General features: G+C 37.2%; 2 protein-coding genes across 2 annotated transcripts in view; both read right to left on the minus strand.

Moving 5' to 3' along the window:
• Nucleotides 1-383, minus strand: part of EAPP (E2F-associated phosphoprotein) — a 6546-nt gene extending 6163 nt beyond the window's left edge. Inside the window, exon 1 of the mRNA XM_009319457.1 lies at nt 337-383. Within this exon, the coding sequence (XP_009317732.1) occupies nt 337-383 (47 nt within the window). The remainder of the gene's footprint in view (nt 1-336) is intronic.
• Nucleotides 377-18391, minus strand: part of SNX6 (sorting nexin 6) — a 30702-nt gene continuing 12687 nt past the window's right edge. Inside the window, exons 6-13 of the mRNA XM_009319458.1 lie at nt 17285-17380; nt 15873-15978; nt 13326-13401; nt 12000-12039; nt 10724-10810; nt 9637-9796; nt 8501-8586; nt 377-2063 (exon numbers count right to left, since the gene is read on the minus strand). Coding sequence (XP_009317733.1) covers nt 2010-2063; nt 8501-8586; nt 9637-9796; nt 10724-10810; nt 12000-12039; nt 13326-13401; nt 15873-15978; nt 17285-17380 — 705 coding nt within the window. The 3' untranslated portion in view covers nt 377-2009. The remainder of the gene's footprint in view (nt 2064-8500; nt 8587-9636; nt 9797-10723; nt 10811-11999; nt 12040-13325; nt 13402-15872; nt 15979-17284; nt 17381-18391) is intronic.

Below are 18391 nucleotides of genomic sequence, written 5' to 3' on the forward strand. Positions count from 1 at the left end.
CTCCCCCACCGGTACCGGTACCAGTACCGGCCGCCCGGCCCGGCTCTTCCTCGTCCCCTTGGAGTCGCAAGTCCTATTAAATATTTTACGTTTAAAATAACGTTTTAAATATTTTTCTTCACAGTTACAGAGTCAGGGGCTAGAGCTTTAAGAGACACACCCAATACCAAGAGGCTTGAAAAAAATTTAATGAGCTAGTAACACTGGACAACGAGGGCTAATCTAAAAATGGTTCCCACATCCTACTTAAAATATTTACAACTTTGTTAACTGTATATACATCGTAATCTTTGTCCCTTATAGTCTATTTATAGATCAGTTCCTTAGGAATTATACCTGTTATATCTGGAAGATGAACAGCACAGTAGTATTGTAGTAGCCATAGCTGGAAAATCTTAGGCATACTAGATGAGTTGCTAATAGCCATGAGGCACTGGTAATCAAAGGCTGAGGCGATGCCTACGCAACTCAACGCACAATGCAAACAGCGTGTTCCGCTAAGAAACTTCTCTGCCTTTGAAGTGTTCTGATGTGCAAGGCGGCAGGGAATTAACGCTACACTGTGCAGTTCACCCTGTCTGAGGAAAAAAAAAACCAACCAAACCCAAAACAAAGCGCACACCTCTGTGCGGCAGTACAGGGAGTCTGTAACCACAGAGACATTGACCGACGCTGATCTGCCATCTCCAAGCACCCCATTCACCCGAAATTCTGCTGCTCCGTTGAAGGCCTACATACCCATATAAAGCACCAATCCCACCGTGAAGAGCAATTCATCGAGTAAAGCCTAATTTTATGACATCCTGAAATTACACAACAGAACAGCACCTCTTGGATAAGTTTCATGGTTCAAGACAGACAAAGCAATACAACAAATAAAACTGGATTCATAGCTCTAAGTTTTAAGTCCAGTTAGCAGAATGAGATCCTTTTCAGGCATTCCTTTATTGGGTATACCTCTGCTTTTCATATTCTGAAGCAAAGCTGCTTATCCGTATCAAAGTGGGGCAGTATTACCCTTCATTGATATTTTATGCACTTTCTGAACTCCCTTCTGCTACTTTACTTCCCCTTTCTGGAAAAAAACCAAGTTGTTCTCTGAAAAGCATTTCTGCCAAAGAAACTGCGGGGTCAGCCACCAAGCTCAAAACAATTGAAGTACATTAGATAGGAAAGTCACAGACAAACGGACAGGCAAACAGATAAACCTGAGAATGCAAGTGAAAAATTACTGGGTGAGTATTTAGTGTCCGACCAATCCAATACTTACTGAACGGCTTTACAGGATGAATAGAGAAAAAGCTAATTAAATTAATCTGATTGACTAGAAAGTATTAAGCTTACAGATGATACAATGTCTGCGTAATTTTAGAAAAATCATCGATTTCATGGTTTATTTTACAATAATTGGATTAGTCTACAAGTTAAGGCAAACATACTAATGCATTTGCTTTTCTGTTTAAATCATAGTTATAAAGGTTACACAAAGTTCTCCAAAATTTCTAAGAAATGTTCACAATTGAAAAAAAGATTTAAGTTTCTTGATATCAGTACATGGAAAAAAACTAAGACAGTGTATACAATGCCATTATAGTAACAATATTCAAATATCTTATGGTAATATTTAGGCCATTTGAACAATGTGCTTCAAATGGTGAACTTCAGAAATTACTTACAAAGGTAAATAAGATTGGCAGCCGTATCATAGTATTCATAACATGAACATAATTATATTGGCTATTTTCACAAAAACAGAGCATTTGGTTTCTGAACAATGAAAGCATATAATGATTAAATAAACATGAATATGTATGTATAACAAGTATGCTGTTGCTTCATATAGTCTGGAGCTACTTTCAGGTGTTTGTTTTAATTCTTTTGAAAGAAGGAACTTGCTTATGTGCATTTTGTCAAATGTTTTCTCCAGGGAACTGTAAATGCCTATTTAAAGTCATGAAAACAAAATCCAGAGGAGGGCAGCCCTTGTTAGTGGGAGGACGGAGCGTAGCTTATGTGTCACCATTTAACACTGCCAGGCAGCTCTGCAGCAGCTGTAAGTTACCCTGTAAAAATAAAGAAAAATATGACCACATTTCCCTACTTTCTTTTACGCCCGTGGCAAAAAGATGGTTTTTAAATAGCAATGACACCACTAAAGAAGAACAGACAGGTATTAAGCTTATGTAGAAATATTTATGTAAGTAAGTGTTATCTTAAAGAGTTTTTCTGAATGTAGGAGCCATTGTGTCATGTAACTAAAGGGAGCCAACTTGAGACTGAAAAATAAGCATTTAGTACCCTTTCCATGTTTCTTCACAAGTTTCTTTACTAAAGATCTAGTCTGGCCACAAAAACTATTCACTGCAGAGCACTATCTTAGCAATGCAGTTCAAAGTTACAAAGTTTTCATTTTTTATATAGTACTGCCATTACTCTGTCACTGTGATATTATTCCCAAAGCAGAAGTATTCATATATTATACTGAATACTGAATTCATCAAGAAGTGTTAACCAATCCACAGCACTCGGTATCTCCTCGCTGTAGCGGCCATCTAAGCCCATAGCTCTGTTCAAGGACAGGCCTTGTTTGAAAGACAACAGACTGATTTACATGCTTAGCCAGGTGATTTAGCCATTAGAGCCGGAGCTACAGAAGTGATTATCAGAACATTAACTAAGCTTTATCTCTAAGGCCAAGTTCTGCCCTTCTTTTCAAACACGTGTAGGTCAGTTTTTAATCCTATTTAAAGCGTTCTGACTCTACCATAAAATCATACAAGTTGACTTTCAAATTTATGAATGAATTTACAGAACTGACACTTAAAAAGATACCCTTGTGAATTAAGCAAATGTGATCGACAAGTAAGCCAGGATTTACTTTCCAGAAAAAAACCGCTGGTATTCACAGTATTCACATTGTTTTGTGTATTCATTTATGTTTAGATCTACTGGCTATTCACTATTAAATAGCTGTACTAGATTTGTTCCCAAATCTGAAATCTCTGTGTCAGAAACAATGTTAGGTTGTTGACAGTGTTAAGGGTAATTCCTATCAACAAGACCAAAACAGTCTGAATGCCCAGTTACAAACATGGGAGAAACTGCTTCCTTCTAAAAATTTTTTGGATCCAAAACGAAACCTGTAAAGAAAACTTCAAACAAAAGCACGTAATTAAACAGTATCAGTAGCTGTGATTTGCATGTCCTTGATAAACAGTCCACACAAGTACTAAAGAATTTGTAATTCTTACTTTTCCAGTTGAAAGCATTCCAAGTGACCTGTGGTAGATAGGCAGAAGGGCACTCGTCCCTCAGCCCAAAAAGGTAAGAAATTGTAATTCTATCCCCCATTAAGGTTCCTATAATCCAGATTAAGCAATTAACTAAATTCAAGGCTTCAAAGTAGAAGATTCCCAGTTGTGTCTACTGAATCCTTTTCAGTCTTCTCCAGAAGACAGCGATTTCAGTTACGGCTTCAACAGCTTTTTGTCCCTTTATGCCTATACTGGCAGAGGACAGTCACAAGCTATTTAAAAGGCTTCTAATTCTGTGATATGAACAAGTTCAATATACATGAGATGCATGGGCACTTGGTGACCCATCTTTGTAGTGTACAGGACTCATAAATCTAAGGTCTCTGTTACTGAACAGCTGATTATTGGCTGTAATGAATGAAAAGGAGTACTTCAGGCTGAAGTCTTCAGTCTTCAAACAGAATACTTCAGTGTGAAGTACAATTGTGGACTGCACGCATGTTACCTATAACAAAAGTGTGACAGTGATCTTTTGGCAATCTCTTTACAGCCCATCAGCAGCATGAAGTATATTTGCAATTCACAGGCCACTATGTAGCACTCTAAAGAAAAGACGGGTACCAAGACGTCCTTTATACATCAGTCATTTCCAGACTCAGAGAGCCCGTCTACTGAAGTTTTCCAAATAGGCAAATCATTCATTTTCATTAGATCAAATTTACAAAGTTCACAAGAACAACCTTATTTAAATTATAATAAATCAAGGACAATAGAGGCTGTGAGCCATTACTCTTTCTGGCTGCAGCATCTGACAGATGACATATCAGCATAGCTTGAGAAAAGTCCTGTAAATTCAGATTCAGAAAAGTGTTTCTTGCCAACTCAGACTCCTAAGCTCTACATATTATAGTTATTGGCAGAACCATGGTGACAGAAACATCCTTTTCAGGAAAGAAAGAATTACTGACACAGCATTTAACCAAATCCCTTAGCACTGGATTTTGCTCCCTTCTTCTGTCAGTTCCAGACAGACATCTGTTGCTAGTAATGCAACAGATTCTTTTTCCACAAAAACCCATAGAGGCAAGAGCATATATGTGAGTATTTTTGGAAAGAGATGTTTAGATTTTTTTTATTTGAAGTAAGTGGCTATCTTACTCAGTTACAATTAATTTGTCAAAAGAAGCTAGAAGTATAGCCAACGCTATAAATGCTTTAAGTATATGGTTATAACCTTAGCAGTTTCACCAGCTATCAAACCTCCCTTCTTGAACATGAAGTCCAACACAGGAACACCTCAAAATCCAACTGTTTAAAATACTGAATAGGTTTAATGCAGCTTTTGCACTAAAAGCCCAAACACTTAATCAGGTCTTACATTAGCTATAGCTGCATGAAGTCATGAAGAAACACAGAGCTAGCAAAACAGAAGCTAAACACTACCTAGAGGGATAGTCAGACAGAATGGCCACAGAAAAAGAAACATCAGTCTGTTTAGTATAGGTCAGAGACCAAGCAGAATCTAAAGCTGCAGTTTGGCAGCTATTTTAGGTAAGTCTAGGGTACATGCTGCTGATAAGAATGCAGCTCTCATTCTCAGACCCTCCCAGCCAAAACTCTGTGTTTTGACACAAGGGATGCTGTGAGAACTGAAAGTAAAGCTCAGAAAAACCCAGAGCAACTTTTAGCTCCATCTTACTATGCAGCTGCACACAATAGTGCCAACATAAGGGAAAGGAACAGTCATGCATCATCATCCTTCCTGGCAGTAGTCTGCGCTTGCATCAACTTAAAGCAATCTCAACCCACTGTCTCGTTTTTAGCTTTTTCAGAAGTCTTGAGCTGCAACCAGGAAAGGATATGAGGATATTAGCAGATCAAAACAAGTATTTTACAAGGAAGTAGTATAAACATAACTGGGCAGAAAAGGTGCGCTGAGTAGTTGTATATGCAGTGTCCTTGATTTATAAAAGCTTGATTTCCCTAACACCCTGCAGTCTTGTAGAGCCACACAGCCTGATATAGGTCATGAAATGTGAGCTGTCTCTCAAAACCTTCTGTCGATACTTTGGTCATTCTGACTTCTTCAGTGCAGCGATCTCTGTGTTTTGGGATTTGTGTTTTTCTTTCCACACAGAGCAAATAACTTTTTACAGTAAGTCATGCAGCTGCCTTCATTGTGGCTGAATTCCTCCCAAAGACAGCCTCTCAGGTGAGTTCCAGCACCCACTGCTGCATCAGATTTCACCTCCATGCTTTCTGTGCCAGGCAACTCCAAGTCCAGAAGACACATGGTTAGATCGATTCAGAGACAGATGCATCTGCATGACATCTAGTCTGGAGGTACTCATTCCAGAAAAAAAAACACAGCAGAAGACTTGTAGCAAAGGCCTGCAGCAGTGTTATCTGTTGTCCCCAGCCCCCGCTCCCCAGTTAGCTTTTTTGCTGGAAAGAGCACTTAGACCTGAAGAACAGGTCACGTTGCAAAGTTTGGGAGTGCTGTGCTCCACATGCCATTGACAGGCCAAGCAATTTCCAGTTTGGGGCTGCTAAAACTTCACTTGCCTCCAGTAGCTGCAAAAGCATGAAGACAGGGACTGCCGCAGCATCCGGCAAAATATTTTGTCCAGAACCTTAAAGCAGGGGACTTTTGGTCTGACTTCATTAATTTATTGCCTACATGAAAAAGTAGCTTTCTTTTTGCTTCTACTAGCCCTCTTTTGGCTCTACTGCAAGAGGCATTAGGTGTCTACAAACACCCCAGCTTAGCCCAGCCAAAACCAGGGCGACTTAGCCTCCCTGAAATGGGAGCATTGTTCGTGATTTGTATTGCAACAAGCATAAAAACATCCTCTCCAGGACAAGGAGAAACATTCATATTCCCCTAACATTGCTCTTCACACATTAGGGCACAATGCTGTCTCAAAAAAAACCCAAGTCTTTCCAGATCCTCTTTTTTCCTTTTATGGAACTACCTCAGAAAGTCTCCACCAAACCATTTCCTCCTTCAATATTCTCTACAGACTAATAAAAACCTATCCATAAGACTATCCTCAAATAAGAGGATAGTCCTTATTTGAGGACTATCCTCAAATAAGAAAATTTCCCATTATATAACACTGAAAAGTATGATCTATTGCACTTGTAAATTCTGTAATAATCCAGCTCAGAATTTGTAGAAATAAAAGCACAGCAACCAAACCAATCCATCTGTAGGAGCTTGTTTTGAACACATACGAAACACAGGCTTTGAAAAAAACAGAACTTTCAAATCTAGTGAGAAACAAAATATCCTTTCATTCAACAAGTCACAACATTTGTTAACATTTCAAGAACTGTCACCTTTATTGTAAAGCTTTAAATATTCACAACTGTCTACTGAATCTTACAGTATAAGAGTAAGTATATATCTTACTCCATGATAAAGTAGGTGAAAAGGCTCAGGACTACAAAAACAGGACTACAGTTCAAAGCTTCTACTACAGCCTTACATACTCCTTGTTAGTAAATTTACTAAGACAAGGTAAGTCACAGGCTGAGACAGACTATCTGAAGAACTACATCTTAAACACAAGCTGTGGTGACAAATGAAGAACAGCTAAAAAACTTCAAGCTCTTCCAGGTAAACTGAGGACACGAAGCAGCACGTATCAAGTAAGTTGAAAGCTACAGAAATTAAGCATTTCCCCCCTGCCTTCTGCAGTTATGAGCTGTCAAAATTCAAGAGAATATTACTACAAGATTTTGACTTGCACAGAGAGTTAATACAAGTGATTCTTTAAGGATACTTTAGAAGATAGATATATTTTTTAAGCATTCCACTCCAAGGCATGCCAGGACTTCAGCAAGGATCAGTTACAAGAGATGATGAAGAGTCAACGACTGAAGCAGGACAGAAGTGCTGTGGATTCATTCCCTTATTAAAGTATGATATGGCAAATCAATAAAAACTGTTGCAAGTATGACTGTTAGGACTATTAATTTCACTAAAACCCATAACCAGTACATTCATGATCAAACATGGGGATTTCTGGGAGACTCAGGACTGGATATAGACAGCTGTTACACACAAAGAAGTAGGAAGGCTGAATACTGCCAAGTATTATGAGAAGTTTTAAGACTTTAGGGGAAATATAGGTGAATTTCTGATACAGCACATTAAAGTAAGCACTGTTCATCTGAAAAAGGAGTCGAATATTCCAGACCTTACTGATTACTTTACCAGCTAAATATCCCATCAAGCTGAACTTATACCTACAAAGATTAAAAAAAAAAAGTTCCCAAAACAACCCTTTTTACCGTGCGTTAGTTTTACAAACAATGGGTTTGGCAGAATGAAGAATGACACCGTCAACACCACTGAAAAGAGTGTAAAGCAGCAACAAAGTAACTCAGCAACACTATACACCTCTTAACTAGTCCTTTCAACAGATATATGCCGAGTTAATTCAAAGCTTGGTAGTCAACGCAGTTTCAGATTTGTGATGAGAATGAGAAATGCTAAAGAGTTGACTTTTAAAAGAAAGCCACCTCCTGCTGTAGGACTGTTAAAGTAAGAGACTGTTGTACTTGAAATGAAATCAGAGCAGCTAACCTGATTGAACCAAAAACATTGATTTCATATGGATTAAAAGCGTCAAATACATTGTGAAATTTAAGGGCAGTACAGGCCCCTTAAAGTTTTTTTCCTGCAAAAATTTATTTTACTGCAAAGGCTATCTGCCACATTCCTCTTCTGTTAGCACTTTATAGTTTAAAGGCAAAAAGGTTCAAAAAGCATACTCAGAGTAACACTGATCTGACTTCAGACAGGCCTGTGTGATCTCATGCTTAACAGTTAGCTTATCATATACATCAAGTCCCCAACACCTGGATAACAGGAGAAACCACGTCCCATCTCACAGTAAAATGGTGAGATGAGGTTTTAAAAATAGGCAGGTATTCAAACTCTGCAGCTATAAATATCAAACAGCCAGAGAAACATGAAACTGAAACCAAAATTGTCTTCAGGGAGATGAGTTTTCCAAAGGCACCTCAAGCACACCAGTCCCTCGGAGATATTTCACCTATACTTTTTTTTTTTCCTCTCTATTATTCAAGAAAGTTCACCTTTCTGGATGATGCTTACCTTCAAATTCCCCTTCCTGAATGTGAAGTGCATACCACGCAACAAATGTAGCTCTTTTGGTCATTCAAGCATATATTTAAAATCAGTTGAAATACAGGCCAAAAAGGATCGTAATTACCTTAGCATGCTTTAATTCCAGTTCTGCTAGTTCCACCAGATTTTTTCTGAATGCTGCAACTCTTCTTGTCTTAAAGTCTATCAGTTCTATAGAAAATATAAATGGATTCATTAACAGTATTATTGCTAGTGCCCTCAACCGCTAACAGACTTCCCTTCAGGATGGAAGAGGTAAAAGGTAAGAGAAGGCAACAGGAAAAAACTCAAGTTTAATCTCAGCACCTTCGGGGTCAAAGATACTGCTACACTGTTGGATGAAAGCAAACCATCATTGCAGTTTCTCACCTCTAGCTAACCTTTTGTGGACACAAAGCTCTTTTGAAAAGACTGCAATGTGGATGCTTTTAAACATTTAGTTCTCTTATTCCATATGCACTGTTCTTTCAAGGCTGACACATAAAAGTATCTAGGGAAGAGACTAAGCTAAAACTAGCATGAAGAACAGAGGAAGCAAGTATGCTTTATGGGTATACCTTTGTAGCTAACAGGATCGCTCATTCTCCACTGTCTCATTTATAGGAATCATTAGCCAGATTTACAGGTCAAACAACTCTCAAATTATAAAAACAGAAGAGTGTGGTGTTTAAACCTTGAACAAATCTGCCCCAAATAATGAGTCAGATGACTACTAACTCACAACAATCTCAGCCTAAAAAAAGAGAGAGTAAGTTTCCAGGAAAAAGGCAACATGTAAATAAGGTTCCTTTTCTCTAGAGCTACTGTAATGCTGCAACTTAAGTGAAATCTCATTTAATGATCTCTCCCTTTGCTAATGTAGTATCATCTCTGCAACAGACTGCTGCCTTCACAGTAGAATGCATAAAACCAGAAGGGGAATTTCAACAATAGTTTAAAAGATTAGGTTTGCCTTTACTGCTACCAATTATCATTTTGTATCCTATCTTATTCATATAAAAAAAGTGGTTAACAAATAATTTGCACTTAGACTTTGCTCTGCCTAATGGAGCTATGAGGAGCCAAGGGAAAATATCATTTGAACTTTCTAAAATAAGTAAATACTGATTAAAAGATAATAGTTCAGCTTAGGAAACAGAACAAAAATCTATTCTCATTAATAATATCCTAAAATCTGTTAATTTTGAAGTAGTAACATAGGATTAAAGACCACCCAAATACCTTGTTTTGCTGATTCAGATATTTTCTCAAATTTCTGACAGCATATTTGCTGAGTAGTTTCAGCTTGCAGCACATCTTTATTTTTTGCTCTTGCTTTATCCAATGCCTTATTAGCATTTTCATAATCCACTAGCGACCTAGATCTTCTATATAGGAGATCCTATTAAAAAAACCATAAAGTAGGTATAGAGTTTACAAGAATCTACCCAAAGATTTTATTATATACCAAGTAATAAAAAAAAAAAATCAGGTTAATTTTAGTCTTTCTTGCTGTATTTCAGTTCTTACTAAATTGTTTGCATTCGCTTTACTTCATCCTGTAAATCACAGGAATGTCCATACTGGATCAGACACAATTTAATATTGTTTGGTCTGCATCTTGTCTGACAGAAGCTAGCAACAGATGGCTCAGATGATACTCCAAAAAGCCTAAGAAAGGGCAATCATGGGAAATTTCACAGCTTCTTTAGATTAGAAACAAACTATATTTAGATTATGTATTTGAAATACACACAGGGCCCAAGAAACAGCAGTAGCATTTTTTGTGCAGCAGTTACTGCTGTGATCTTCTAACTACAGACATTTTCTGTCAAACACTTCCTCATTCAATTACATTATTTAATCATCTTATATCAAACAACACTAAGAATGAAATTTTCTGCAGGTACAGAATATCAAGTTTGGCCCATGTGTTATTGTATCAGCACCTGCAGATCATCTGGAGTATCCATTTTTAATATTAAAAAGAAGTACAATTGCTTGCAGTCTACAAGCAGCAAACACACTGCAAACACATGAACAATTCACCAACAGCTCTTCCACTATTTTTAATTATCGAGGCCAAATCATACAGTAAGTGGATCACACAGTTCCAAATAGTCAGTCCCACAGTCAGCAACTGCATTGTTACTCCTTATGTACAACAGAGATCCAGTTTTTACAGCTGAGGGAGAAACTGCAGGCTAGAGCTGGCAGCATTTTAACCTATCTACTGTGTATTTCTCAAGATGATCCCTTATCTTTTTTTTTTTCTCCTTTTTTTTTTAAAAGAAACACTATTTCACCAAACAAAAAAACTTAAATTCACCTTAGCAGCTTGAGATTCCCTTAGATAATATTTCAGAAGATCAGAAAGTTTAAGATCTTCATCAGCAGATACCCGGGCCTCTATTTTCTGGAAAAACAGTAAGTAAAAGCATCAATTTAAAAACATCCAGACTTTGGGTATTCACTTGTATGATGTAAATACAATATAAAATATACAACAGTACTGACAGATTGTCTTTTTCAGAAACTAAGATCATACATTTGTGACAGAATATTTAAAGATGCATCACGAGAAGCAGCATTAGGATTTTGTATTAAAATGTAAGCAATAACCTACTGTGCGAGTAGTAATTGACAACTAGCTTTCTATTTTAAATACTTTCTTCCCAATTTCAATTATATGTATCATACACTAGGAAAACAGCAGAGAAACAAAAATTTATCTAGTATAAAGAGTTGCACAAGAAGTTGTGTGCTGTTTTTGAGATCAAAGGAAAACAAATTTTTAAGGCGTCTTTGCAGACTAGTTGTGTAACTGCATGTATTAAATGGTCCAAAAGCCCAATAAAACTTATCTGCTTCTATTTGAAAGAGACATTTCTGTAAATTTAGAAACAGAGTCTGCAAGTGCATTTTTTAAATCTTAATTTAAAAAAAAAAAATTCTAAAAGGCAATATTTTAGGTCAAAGCAAGTAATCCCGTTAACTTCATTTTCTTTAAAGTACGTATTTATACAGATACAACTGTCTGTGTTTAGGAAATGCACACATTTTTCATTCGAAAGTTTTCCCGATACATGGCATGCATCTTCTGCTCTACCAAGCCAAACAAATAAGGCAAAAGAGACAAGATATTTGAAAATCTGGTTAGGAGCATCAGCAATAGTATTTCTGAGTTAAATAACTGCAGAAACAGATCTTGGCTCCAGAAAAAAGCAGTATGACTGCCTTTTTTTTGGATTAAGGATTACATTTCTTCATTTCTTTTTTCCATAACAAGTTCTGCGATACCCAGTAACAAGTATGGCAGGTCTCTAAGCATTTTAGAGGAACAGCAGCTTTACTAGTGTATTTACATAGAAGACAGGAAGACTGCCTAGCAATGTTTAGTAGACTGAAGACTCCTAAGGATCAATCATTTTACAAAACAGATGACTGAAATTTTATGCTTTTTCAGTCCCTACCACACATTGCTTAAATGCTTCATATAGAAGCATCCATAAAACATCCACATATCAATGTCTAGTTGACACAAGATCCTGACACCTCCAGGATGTACACAAAGAATATATCTAAAAAGGTTTTATAGTACATACCCTTGTTTTGTCAAATAACTCCGATACCTTCAGAAAAAACCTGCACAAAGGAAACAGCTTATATTACAACATTAATTTGAACAGTCTAATTACTTTCTAGAACTCAAAATATAATCTGTGTCTGGCAATAAAGACTGTAAAGGCACTGCTTACAATTTTAATTCACAGAACTCAGAGAACATAATAGTTTCAAATTGTAGCACTTCAAACATCTGGGAATTATACAACTTAAGAAAAGGTAAGGGACAAACAAAGCATAACGGATGGATGTTTTTTACTAAAGAATAATTGCACAGCTCCTCAGGGATTCTTTATGGTTCTGTGAATTAAACCCCAAACACCACCACCCTGGTTAACAGTCCTACGCTATTATCAAGCATCCTTCACTCAAATTTGAATGTACGTTTCTTCACACAGTAAACATGACGCATGCCCTACTCTGAATTCAGGGAGGCTGAGCAACAATGTGGCAGATCTTCATCACAGGAGACAATACAAGGGTTCAGTATAACAGCAGACTGAATTACAGTCAAATCATACTATTTTGACAGAAGACAGGCGCAATTCCTGACAGACCCTAACAGACTACATCAAATCTCAATACTATAATCAAAGTAATCGATATATAAGCTATCACCACATTTGGAAGTATAACACTGTAATTCAGGTAAATTAATAAAATAAGTTAACTTTCAGACTCATCTCCTACCTGTCATCACACTAACTCTAATAAGTGTGTTCACAAGCATCAACATCTTTAAGCTAGTTAACTAAGTTTTACTTTCAGATACACCAAACTTCATATTCAAGCAAATCACTGAAAGATTAAAGGACAAACATCTGGACATAGAGACCCTCTTCTATTTTCAAAGTTTTAGGGATCTCTGTAGATTCCTTTCTTTTCCTAAAGGCAGTAAAATTGCCAGAACAGCAAAACTATTTTTCAAGATATTGGTACAGGGAACACTCACAAAAATCAGTATACTCAGACTGAGACCTGTTCTTGCTGCACATGTCAAAGCACTTAAAAAAAAAAAACTGGTGAAAGAGTTGGGGTTTTTTCTTATTCTACAAGGCCTTTTCCATCTCAGCTGTGTAACTTTCTACAAACTACAGAAAACAGCATTTTTTTCCAGACAAATATTAAAGCAAAAATATTAAAGCAGCCTGTTACAGAAATGAAATACTAGAGAAGAAAATCTCTTAATGTGATAGAACTAAAATAAATTCTGGTTTTCTCATAACAAGAGAGCTACCGATCTCAGCAGGTCACCGTTAAGACTGCTACCTATCAAATTCCCCCATAAGTTATTAACAATATCTTACTTGCATATATCTGTGGAGTCCTGCGTTCCTAATGCATATAATGAAGAACCAATTCTATTATAGTCATCCGCCACATCTAGAAAAACAAACAAGCACTTGGTTTACTATTTCATTCCTCTTCTTTCTGAAAATTTTGAAGTTCCTCTCTTTCTTCAAGAGTAGGTGTTTTTCTAAAAGGAACATGCTTTAACACAAAAGCAGAAATAAAATTTCAATCATGTCACTTACTAAAAAGGCTAACTTCACACAATAAACATGGTGCTCTCACCAAATCATGAAGTCTGTAATTTATCTAGGAATATTTAATACAATTAGCACCTGCTGGGTAAATTTATTGTGCAACTTTGTTAGGTTTTGTTTTGGTAGATGTACAAACTCAATGGCTAAAGTCTGAATTTAAATCGGAATCTAAAGTCTAAAGCAATTTGAAAAAAAAAAAAAAATCACAGTCTAACGATAACGAAGAGTAAGTCTGTGTGCTTGAGAACAGTGAATTGAATACAAACGCCAAACTACCAAAATACAGCGCTATATGCACAACACCTTTTCTAGCACACGCCTAATTTTCAGGAAACCCTTACCTCATCAACAAAAGTGGTCACTGGTTGAAGTAGCATTAGTGTTAAAGCATTTTAAACAATGAAATTAGAAGCAGGGTTTGTAAAGAAGGCTGCATAATTTGACTAGTGAGGTATTGCTATACAGTAATCATAAGAATCAAATCTTTGCACAGATGGCTTTTTTTAAAGAGCTTTTAGTATAAACTCAATGGATGATGAAAACGCTAACAGATCCAAGCAATAAGCAGGAAAATATATTTGCTTGTTATTTTTGAAGCTTATATGCTTTTAAGCAGAATTATTTTTTTTAAAATAACACAATCTTGTTTTAACAGATTGAGTGGGTCACCTTCCACCCAATTCATTACTCCATACATCAAGGGAATCAGTGCAATTGGTTACAGTGAAGAATGGTATTAGGAAGCCATTAACCTCCCCTTCTATTTCTCCCACTTAAACGTAAAAACAGATTTCCTGCTGGAAACAGGAAGTCTCTACCTTTGCAAGCCCTGCAGCTCTCTGTCGATCAGAAGTTATCCATAAACTACAGATTACCCATTTCCAAAACAGGCTTCCCAGGTTGTTGCTCTACTCCTCTAGCCAGAATTTCAAAAGGTGCCATTTGGCCCAATTCATAGTTTGAGAAAAGTTGTCAATAAACATCCTAGGTGATTTGAGTCTGAAAACCAGTGAAGCTTTGTCACGAGTTTGATCAATCCTTTTCCATGAGATCCTCTAAAACCTCATTTCTAACAATTTTCCTGGTTCTACAACCAACGTGAAAGGTGCTCTCACTACCTAAAGTTGGTACCTAACCACCATGAATGAAGTTCAGTTTTCATTTTAAGCAAGCAAGCAAAACACCAGAAACCACTGAAGGTGGGAACTGAATGAAGACACAGGGTCCCTTAGTACTTCATTAAGCCGTAACTGACTGACTCCATCTCCTAGCATAGATACTAAAGCTACGAAAGACTCAGTCTTCCTACAATGGCAAGAGAAGCATCTGAAGAGCTCAGTAAATTCTTGGTTTAATGTCTCATTCAATATCCACTTTAGAGTCCTTACTAATGGAGATTCGTAAAGGTTTGTGGCCTGGTTTTGTGTGAACTGTATTGCTGCAGATAGCAAAGACAGAATCTGTGAATCAGACGCAAACTTCAAGAAAGTAGATAGAATCTAGTAGTTCAATTTTTATTTATCTAGGCACAAAAACTTGAAATCAAGGGCAATAAAGGTCAACTTTTTTCTGAGCTTCTCAAAACACAGTAATCCTACACCAAACACAGTAGTCCTAAACCAAAGATTTTCCATTTTCTCAAATAAATGCACTGCACTTGAGAAGACTATCTACAGCTTCCAGAAATCACATTAGCTAGCACTCAGCTCAGGAAGAGAAATCAATAGCTAAGTGGAAAATCTCACCTCGGTAAGAAAAGGGGTCCTGCAAACCAAGCTACTGAATGTACACATTCCAGTCTCCACTCTAAAAGGCTGAAAAATGGAAACCCGACTTCCCAGTTCACAACTAATGGCCTAAATAGGAGTTTGCTGCTCAGCAAGGTAATGCAATGCCTAGTGTGCCAAGAAATTGCACTCTGATGAATGCAAGCTCATCCAATCAAGAGCAGCTTCATTAGGAGTAAAATCACATATACTGCTATATTACCCACCTTTACACTTTAAAGACTAAGAATCATACTTAAAAAAATTTTATTACATAAAGTGTGTTTCTCTTCAAAGGGACAGCATGAAGAATCGAGATATCTTCAGTGTCGCATCAGGCTGTTCTTACTCCATCTAGTCTATTACAGCAAAGGCTAAACTTTGAAAGTCAGATTAAACTTCTTTAGACTATCCAAAAACTACACTTGGAGAAATTAATTAACTTTTTGCATGCAAAAAGAAAACTAAAAATTACTGCTCTTCACGAACCACTTCTGTACAGTTTAACTAGTACTATTTTCACCCTGGAAAAATAACTCACTTTTATGTGATCTTGTCATTTTATCAGATTTGGCAGAGGCATCTTTGACTCGGTTGTGATATTCTACAAGGAATGTTCTTTCATGTTCAAAGAAGTCATCTACATCCTACAAAAAACAAGAACAAGTTAAAAAACAGGATTTCACTCACTCTGTACAGAGCAATTGCAGTTGCTGTGACATGAAATGCAATCTATTTTTATTGTCTAAAACACCATTTATGTAAACTGATTTCTTCTTCACTTATTTTATCATGATCTGAAGTTTTATTAAGAATTAAGAATTTGTAACAAGCATCTTAAAGGTCTAGATAACTAAACCTGAAGTGAAGGAAATAATTTCACTACTAACTACCACTTTGGTGACAGAAAAATAGAATAAACGTCAGGTACTTAGTAAAAGGACATCTACCTAGAAAAAGGGGAGGGGGAAGAAAGACACCCAGTTGCACAAATGCTGCAGTCATAGCAGAGACAATATGAACTCGTAGCTCAGAATGCTGATCTTGATGACAGATTTCTTTCAAGTTGGTAAACGTAGGTAAATTTTAATATTTGCTGTATTACAATTTGAGATATTTGGTTTATATTTATTTTAAAAACCCTCTAAAATAGCACAGATGCTCAATACCATGGAATAGCCTCCAATATGGGCTTTGAACAATGTGCTTATGAAAACTGCTGGTTATTTGGACGGGACTTTATATTTTTCTCCAAGTTGTAATTAATCCGTGGTTGTATCCACTTTCCAGCAGTTTCGAAACTCAAGATTTTACAACCAGGAACTTCAGCTCCTCTAATTTGCTTGCAAATGGAAATTTACCACTAAAAAGAAAGGAGATCAAAATCATCTCCTGAAGAATTTATGCTTGTTATAAACCCAATCTTTCAACTTTTGGAAAAGTCAAAATGAAATTGAATTTTCATTAAAATTTTTTTTTTTTTTCCTTTTTGTCTCAGTTACATTCTTCCATCTACTGGGAAAAACCAGTATCACCTCTACTGCTGTTCTTAGATTTGAAACAGTAGAAGGATGTTACAAGCCTGGTAAAATTCACAGTGTGAGTAACTTCTGAGCTGCAGCTGTTGTCAAAGCTATTGCACCTTCCCACTATATAAAATGACAGGCCAGAACAGAAGACAGATTATCTATTATCTATGGGTTAAAAAAATGCTTAGTTTCATAAAACAGCAGAAAGAGTACTGAAAGCTCTCTTTCACAGAAGCAGTGAGATAGCTCTCAGTTATCTTGTATCCAGGGCCACAGGTTCCTTCCCATGCTCTACCTTTAATTCTTGAGTTAGACATCGCTACAAAAATCCATTTTTTGTAGCTATGTAAAACTCTGCTTCGTTAAAAAAAGGGGACAACAATGTTAATACGTTTTAAATCTTGATATGTTAAGCAGTAATCACCTTTACTCCTGAAACAATGACACCATCTGCTGATTTAACCATATTTTTAAAGAAGTCTTCAAGTTTCTCTTTCTTATTTTTCCCACGAACACTCAACTGGAAAACAAATTCATTTATCAAGTTAGTTCATTTTCTGGAGGCAATAAAAGCTTTAAAAAAAAAAACAAAACAACAATAGAACTACATACCACAACTTGCTACTCCTAAACCAGTTTTCCTGCTCTTCGCTTAGTCTTATACTCTGCATTAATGGGGACAGGGCACCATGCACCCAGAATGACAAGACTACCTCATTTACTAGACTGTTCTTTAATCACCTAAAATACTATTCCAGGGGAAAAAAAAAAAAAAAATCAGCAACATTCTAGCACATACAGATAATACCAAATGTACAAGGTGTACATTTGGTACACCTTGTTACAGTTATCAATAATACAGTATTTATCACGCACAGTATAGCTGTTGAGTTAATCTAATATAACCAGGTTTTGCTCTTTTAAGTGTAGAATGGCAGATCTTTGACTTTCAGAAACTACAGAAGCATTTACCCCTCACTGCACTGAGGATAATGTTGGTTTCAGTCTCCTCACACTCTTGGTGTGGTCGACACTCCAGAGGGACGGGATGCCATCCAGAGGGACCTGGACAAGCTGGAGAAGTGGGCCCGTGTGAACCTCATGAGGTTTAACCAAGGCCAAGTGCAAGGTCCTGCACCTGGGTCGGGGCAACCCCTGGTATCAATACAGGCTGGGGGATGAAGGGATTGAGAGCAGCCCTGCCCAGAAGGACTCAGGGGTACTGGTGGATGAAAAGCTGGACATGAGCCAGCAATGTGCGCTCACAGCCCAGAAGGCCAATCGTATCCTGGGCTGCATCAAAAGCAGCGTGGCCAGCAGGTCGAGGGAGGTGATTCTGCCCCTCTACTCTGCTCAGACCCCACCTGGAGTACTGCGTCCAGCTCTGGAGCCCTCAGCATAAGAAAGGCACGGAACTGTTGGAGCGGGTCCAGAGGAGGGCCAGGAAAATGATCAGGGGGATGGAACACCTCTCCTCTGAAGAAAGGCTGAGAGAGTTGGGGTTGTTCAGCCTGGAGAGGAGAAGGCTTTG

This window comes from Pygoscelis adeliae, unplaced genomic scaffold, assembly GCF_000699105.1.
Source record: "Pygoscelis adeliae isolate BGI_AS28 unplaced genomic scaffold, ASM69910v1 Scaffold71, whole genome shotgun sequence".
Lineage (NCBI taxonomy): Eukaryota > Metazoa > Chordata > Aves > Sphenisciformes > Spheniscidae > Pygoscelis > Pygoscelis adeliae.